At 47.4% G+C, this 7,486-nt stretch overlaps 1 protein-coding gene across 1 annotated transcript; it reads left to right on the forward strand.

The window, feature by feature from the left end:
- The first annotated feature begins 532 nt into the window (after nucleotides 1–532).
- Nucleotides 533–7,243, forward strand: LOC115459422 (exocyst complex component 3-like protein 2). Its single transcript, XM_030189247.1, has 4 exons — nucleotides 533–541; nucleotides 1,927–2,082; nucleotides 5,284–5,405; nucleotides 6,329–7,243. Exons 1-4 carry the CDS (start codon nucleotides 533–535, stop codon nucleotides 6,507–6,509), a joined length of 468 nt encoding a protein of 155 aa, XP_030045107.1. The 3' UTR covers nucleotides 6,510–7,243.
- The last annotated feature ends 243 nt before the right edge of the window (nucleotides 7,244–7,486 follow it).

Raw genomic sequence — 7,486 nt, forward strand, 5'->3', positions numbered from 1 at the left:
ATTCAAACAGACGAAGAAGATTACACGATTAAAATGTCCTTAATAAAAAACTAGGTATGGTATTTATTAATGAGACTGACCTGCTGTGCAGAGTGCTGCAGAGCAATGTTGATGGAAATCCTCTGAAGATTTTACAGCAGTCTATCAAGCGATATATGAAAAAAATGAAGAGAAAACACTTACTTCTTGATAAAACGTGAAATAAGTTTTGAAAAAAATGTAATGTGGTGAGGAGCACTGACCTCTTGCACGGAGAATTGCTAGATAGTAGTAAGGTTGATTCTTCAAAAATAACGTGGTAGTCTGTTGGGAATAGACAAGAAAACTCAAGGGAACAAAAACAAACACAAACTTGGACACCGAGAAAAGAAAAAAGAAGAAAAAACCGAAGAGCTCGAATGTAGGTGAAAATGTAATCCAACAAGGGCAATGGTTATACAAAAAACGCGATGATACATGGGTATAAAGGGAGAAAAATAAAAAAAGACAAAATATCATATGTAGTGCTTACACGGGAAGATGTAATGACACAATGAAGTACGTAAATGTACATACACACCGAAAACAAAAGGGGTAGTTGTAAATGGTACTACTAACCTTTAAAAAGACTGTTTAAAATGGTCCGTCAGAAGCGCTGCACGCACTATTGATAATGCAGATGAAAAAGTTGTACCCCAAAGGAGCTGCACTTTAAACAAAAAAAGGCGCCAAAAGCAAAACCGGCAAATATCGCGAAAGAGAACATCGCTAAACCGGAAGTGACGTGCCGAGAAAAAACGAGCCTATAATATTAAAAAATAATACAAAAACTCGCAAAGCAGCTGAAAACATATAGTGACGGCCGAAACACGACGTTTGTGTCGAGTCTTCAAACCTTCAATAAAGTTTTATTTAAGAACATCTTCCAGTTTCTGGTATCCTTGGTCGTACTCCCACTTTTTACACATTATTGTTTTTACCGTGGGGTGCTTGAGTTTTCTGCCTACTGGTGGATCTTCTCTCCAGAAAAAGGCGAACAGATTGAGCCAGTCTGGGTTTTACTTCCATTGCTTTCAATGGAAGCAAAACCCAGACTGGATCAATGTGTCTTCCTTTTTCTGGAGCCATACGGTAACCCTAGTCAAGGACCATGTCTTAAAATCTCCCTCTGAAAGATTGGGCTCCCTTGGCAGCTCAAAACAGCTATCTGACCTGCATCTTTTATAGCTATAAGAACATAACTATTGCCAATGCTCCCGCTGAGGGACATAGCACCAGGGGCGTAGCCTGACACCCAATTTTGGGTGGGCCTGGACCCAAGATGGGTGGGCAGACGAACCTCGCCCCGTCCCACAGGTGATTTGGTCTCTCCTTCTGTCGCCTGTATGCCATATGGTCTCTCAAACATCCCCCCTCTCCCGTACACCTTTTAAATATCAGATTTTCACCAGCAGCGAGCAGCAACTAATACACACTGCTCATGTTGGCCCCACACCCTTCCCTCTGATGCAACTTCTGTTTCCGCCTACACAGAAATACATCAGAGGAAAGGCTGTGAGGCCGGTGCAAGCAGTATGTATGTCACTGCTCACTGCAGGCGAAGATCTGCTACTTACAAGGTATGCAGGAGGGACACTTGTTGGGAGTTTTCGGCTGGTGGGGCTTGGGAATCCCTGCCAGCCACATTATAGATGTGTTGCTACTGGGTGGGCCTGAACCCAAAGTGGGTGGGCCTGGGCCCACCCAAGCCCACCCTTGGCTACGCCACTGCATAGCACATCAATTGTTTGAACAATCTTCCTACCCCACCTCCACCTGCTGTCTCCCTCCAAACCTAGAGAAATTTCATTGCTTGTTACTAAATGGAAATGTAAGACTGATCGTGTAATAACGTGCCCTTCTCTAGTAAGGCTCCTGCAGAGATGTTGCCTTTTTTCCTTTCCACAGAGACTTGTAACGTCTGCTCACCACAGAGTTGTTGTGGAGTACATTCGAGCCTTTCTGACATCTGCTAGGAAATCGACATCAGCGGACCTGCCCCACATCACTTCTAAGATCAAAAAGGATGGCGAGAAGGTCAAAGACACTTTTCAAAGATGCTTGGTGAGTGTTTTTGTTGTTGGCATATTCTAGATTTTTTTTTTTTTAACGGTGCCACATGTGCTTCGCATGAGAGAAGCAGCAAGTTCCTTCCCTGTCTATGCTCGATCACTGAGACATGGCTCGCTCAGACTAATCTCAGTCTAAACAGCACTAACCAAAGTTTTGCTACACCAAAATACTCAACACAGATAGTTCTAGAAACACCCTTCCCTGAGGTACTTGGTGGAGCGCCATATACAATATTAGATAGACCTGTATTTCTAAAGAATTTTGAATCACCGAAACAGCTTCTGGATTATGGCAGAATAAATGGTTTCTTTATCTTCTGTGAGACACCAGTTGAGTGAATGTAGACACCAAATACATGTGACAAATAACCTAGTTGGAACAGCCATTTTGCCTTTACTGTAATCCTGGAACTTGTGACTGTATTCTGTAAGGAAATCCCATTTGTTATCGATGTAAAATACCATAGTCCCTAAACTGGACTGTGTCTTAGACCCCAGTTAATTACACAATTACCTTAAAGAAAGTGTCCATTTAATGATGCAGCCTCCTTCGTTTCTAGACGCAGAAGACATGCTGACACCACTGACTGCTCTGCTGGTGGCTGAAGATATTTCCTTAGGAGGGAATTTTTAAAAGGGCATCCAACTCAGATTGAGGACATCCCCCCATCAGTATATCCCAAATGAATGTCCACCTCACGTGTATTTTAAAATAGGCCTGTTCTAAAACGCATGTGCTGGAAATGTCCAGCATGAACATCCAAAATTATAATTTGAAAAGTCTAAATTATGAACGGGGCAAAATAAAGGGCACGGAGGTCTGTGTGGCAGCAGAAGAATGTCCGTATTATAAAATGACCTCCCGAAGGTGTTCATGTGGTAGACTAGCCTAATGGATAAAGCAATAGTTAAGAGCCAAAGCAGAAATCCAGAAGCTGCTGGTTTGATTCCCTCTGCAGTATTTTGTAATTAAAAAAAAATAAATTGTGAGCACTCCAGGGACAGAAACATACCTACTGTGACTTCCTTTATCTCCATTCAGTGGAGAACTGCTCAATCAGAGCACCTTTCTGTAACCTGGACGTGCCACGTGCCAGGTTTAAATATGGACCTCCATCTTTTTGAACACGGACATCCTTTCCCTGTCTGCAATTGGAGCTGGACATCCATATTTGAACCCTCCCTACTCTTGCCCAAAACACGCCCACACCACTCCCCTTTGCAATATGGACGTGCTGCATTGTGAGATTATTATTATTATTATTAGCATTTGTATAGCGCTACCAGACACACGCAGCGCTGAACACCTGATACAAAGAAGCAGTCCCTGCTCAAAAGAGCTTACAGTCGGGATTTGGACATCCATGCAATATGGATGTCTGAATGCCAGTTTTTAGATTTGCAAAACATGAACAGAGCTTCTAAAATAAACACCTTAGTGTCCTTGTGTACAAACCCCAGCGTCCATGTTGCATGAATGCTATCTCTTAGAAATTCAGCAGGCCCATTTTACACAGAATAGAGGTGTTAGAAAATCTGGAAAAGGAACAGAGAAGGGTGATCAAAATGATAAAGAGGTTGGAATCAGTGGCATACCTAGCTTGATTGCCACCTGGGGTGGAGCACCTCTCCCCCTCCAGGTATGTCACCCCTCCCCCTCTAAGTGGTAAGGTGCAGGGCCGCCGAGGGGGGGGGGGCAGGGGGGACAAAATTCTCTGGGTCCGGGCCTCCAAGGGGGGCCCGGCGCCACAGTACCACCCGCCCACCCGCCCTCGGCTTCGTCGACCGTCCGCCACCGGGCTGGGCCCCCTGCATTGAAATTACCCTCTTCTGACGTAACTTCCGCGAGGGCAGGACACACGGAGGGAAGGTCCGAAGGGAGGCGATCTGCCACTGCCTGCTGCGCTTTCACAAGGAGGTGAGGCGCTGTGATTTCAATGCAGGGGGCTCGGCCTGGTGGCAGACGGGGGAGGGGGGGGAGGGGGGCGGGTGGAGAGGAGGGCGGTGCCGCAGCGGCCTGGGGGTGGGCAGCGACCTCGGGGGGCAGCCTTGCCCCAGGCCCAGCCCAGTTTCTCGGCAGCCCTGTTAAGGTGGGGCTGCATCAAGCACTCACAGAGCCACAGTCTACAGGAGTGTGACTGTTGGCTCTGCCCCTTCTGATGTCAACCTCTTGTTCTGGACCAGGGGACCAGCAGAGCCGACAGCCACGTGCTTGTAGATTGCGTCTCCAGACCAGGGGTGTAGCTACTATGGGGCCACGGGGGCCTGGGCCCCCCTTAGATTTGGCCCTGGACCCCCCTGCTGATGACCCACTCAACCCCCCCTCCCGCCGCCAGCCCGCTGTCAACCTGCCGTCGCAGTCTGCTACCTTTGCTGGCGGGGAGGACTCCTGCTCAGATTAGAGGGAACAGTGGAGCTGAGCCTGCCACTGTTGGGTGGAGAGGAGAGGGGAGGGGAGGATAGGGGAGAGGAGAGGAGAGGGAAGGAGGAAGGAAGGAAGGAAGGAACGAGCTGAGCCCATTCTTGGGGGGAGGAGGGGAGGAGGCAGAGAGAAAGGGAGGGAAGGAAAGAGCTGAGCCTGCTCCTGTTTGAGGGGAGAGTGGGCACCATAGGTATAGAGTAATTAGTTTTAGTTGAAAATGGATTTCAGGCCAGTTTCAGCACCAAAACCAAAACTGAAATTTGGTTGGCCTCTAGTATACTTCTTGAAAAGGTACAAAACTGGTGTACACGACATAGTTATAAAGTAGTGCATTAAAACCAAATAGGAGAAGACATTTTTTTTCACTCTATGGAACTCACTCCCGCTCCAGATAAGTGGTATAAACAGACACTATAGGTAACAAGCACCCAAAGTACTTTGCGTCTATGCAGGTAGTTTACAACGTGGTCCCCAAATGAGTCAAAGGATGTGCAGTTCTGTTCACTGCCCTCCTGAAACAACAGAACCTCAACACCAGCTGAATGAGCACTGGAACAGTTGGACATTCCAGTGCCTTTGCTTTAGTTTGCTGCTGCTGTAAACAAATGCCAGCAGTACTCGCCTTCCCACAGAAGCAACCATGACAGCAGAGGGGGGAATGGGAAAGGGTCTCCAGCTTCCCAGTTCCATGCATGAAGCACTCCACCTCACTGTCAGCCCTTCCAAGCCAGTCTTCTGCTCTAAATTCCACCTTTCTTTGTAATCTGCTAGAATCCCGATGCTGCTGCCCTGGGGAATCCTCTCATTTTCTTTCTAGACCTTCTTCAAGCTACTAATATTGAAGCCATTAAAATGACAACATTCTTCTTCCTAGAAAATCATTCTGATTTAAGGTAAGAAAGTCTTTCATTTGTATAAATATGCATATCACATGAGTTTTAAAGTGTTTGTGCCAGGGGCTTCGACGGGAGGGGGGGTCCAGATCCCGAGGTGAGGGGGCACATTTTAGCTGACCCCCCCCCCGCTGCTGCCAACTTCCCCCCCTGCCGCTGCCGCAACCCTCTCGACCCCCCTTCCGGCCGTCAACCCTCTCCCGCCGCGTACCTTTGCTGACGGGGGACCACAACCCCTGCCAGCCGAAGTCCTCTTCTCAGCCATGCGGCATTGCTGACCCCCCCTGCCGCCGCAACCCTCTTGACCCCCTCTTCCTGCCGCCAACCCTCCCCCACCGCGTACCTTTGTTGGCAGGATACCCCAACCCCCGCCAGCCGAAGTCCTCTCCTTGGCCGCGCGGCATTGCTTGCTGAATGATCTGATCAAGTTTCTGTGCGTGCGTCCAACGTCCTGCACGTACAACACCGCGCGGCTGAAGAGAGAACTTCGGCTGGCGGGGGTTAGGGTCCCCCGCCAGCAAAGATACGCGACGGCGGCAAGGGAGGGTTGGCGGTGGGAAGGGGGGTCGAGAGGGTCACGGCAGGGGGGTCTAGGCCCCCATGGCCCCATAGTAGCTACGCCCCTGGTCTGTGACCTCTACTCACTGCTGCATTTTGGCTTCATGATAAGAGGTACTGCTTCTGTACCCATAAAGGCTTATAAGAAATACATGGTGAGTATGCACCATGGTGGATTACAAACAACTGACTACGTGAAAAGCAGAACATCTATGTAAGAAGGGGGCAGAAGCTGGTGTTGGCTCTGTGGCTCAGGCTGTGCCCTATATAACTTAGCAGGGTCAAGGGTTGGATCCCTTATTAGGGAGTTTATTCTGTTCATCTTCATTATTGGTTTATAATAATTCTTGGTAATCTTTTAAAAGGAAGGAACATCTCAGTGTCATCCTGGACCTCAAAGGAACAGTCAAACGAAAAGAAAGAAAAGTGATCCTGGACTATTTTAATGGCAGAAAGAGAGACGAGGATCAGCAGGTGCATTTCTTCGAGGAAATAGAAGTGAATCGGCTGAGGTTTGCCAGCCATTTGTGTTCATGCTGTGTGTAGGAAGATGGATTTTCTGCTTAGTGTATCTTAGACCGTACTTTTTACATGTATTTCATGCCCTTTTAGTGAACATCAGCGTTTGTGAATTTATTTATTTTTCACTCTGCATCTGGATTCAGCTGCACCCAATAGGGTACGTGCCATCAACATTGCACTGATTGTCCCAACACATTGGCTTTTATTTTGTGCTCTCGTGACTTGAAAGCTGATGGATGTCGTATCCTCCTGGGATCACAGATGTCAGGAAAGGAGGAGCTGAAGAGACTGGAGAACCTGGTCATGTCCTCTGGCTCTTCTCTTCCAGCTGCTCCCTGGTCCTGCAGAAGATCTGCCAACCCAAGAGCAGCTGCCTCTTTGGTATCTCCAGGACTGTGGACCTACACATATCTTTGTGTTGTGCTGCACTGATGATGGGGATTAATTTGTAATTTCCATTTCTATCATGCAATATATTGCAAAATATAGCTTTACTGTAAACTGTCTAGATGGCTTACCAACAGGTGCTTTACCACATAAACATGGAACTTGAACGTCATTTTAGCAGGGCCTAGTTGAAGCAACGATTTTCTGTGTTTTTGCCCTCTATTGCTGCTGGAGTGGATGGAACTTTACAGAACTATTGGTATATGGAGCGTGTGCTCTAACTGCATGCATGGAGTAGAGGTATGGCCTAGTGGTTAGAGCACTGGTCTTACAATCCAGAGGTGGCAGGTTCAAATCCCACTGCTGCTACTTGTGATCTTGGGCAAGACACTTAACCCTCCATTGCCTCAGGTACAAACTTAGATCGTGAGCCCTCCTGGGACAGAGAAATATCCAGTGTACCTGAATGTAACTCACCTTGAGCTACTACTGAAAAAGGTGTGAGCAAAATCTAAATAATAAAATGCACTTTATTTAATCTGGGGCTCATTGCAGCATGGCTAAGTTGAAGAAAGCACCATTTTCACACATTAATCATTAATGATACTCTGTCA

The sequence above is a fragment of the Microcaecilia unicolor genome, unplaced genomic scaffold, assembly GCF_901765095.1.
Source record: "Microcaecilia unicolor unplaced genomic scaffold, aMicUni1.1, whole genome shotgun sequence".
NCBI classification, from domain to species: domain Eukaryota; kingdom Metazoa; phylum Chordata; class Amphibia; order Gymnophiona; family Siphonopidae; genus Microcaecilia; species Microcaecilia unicolor.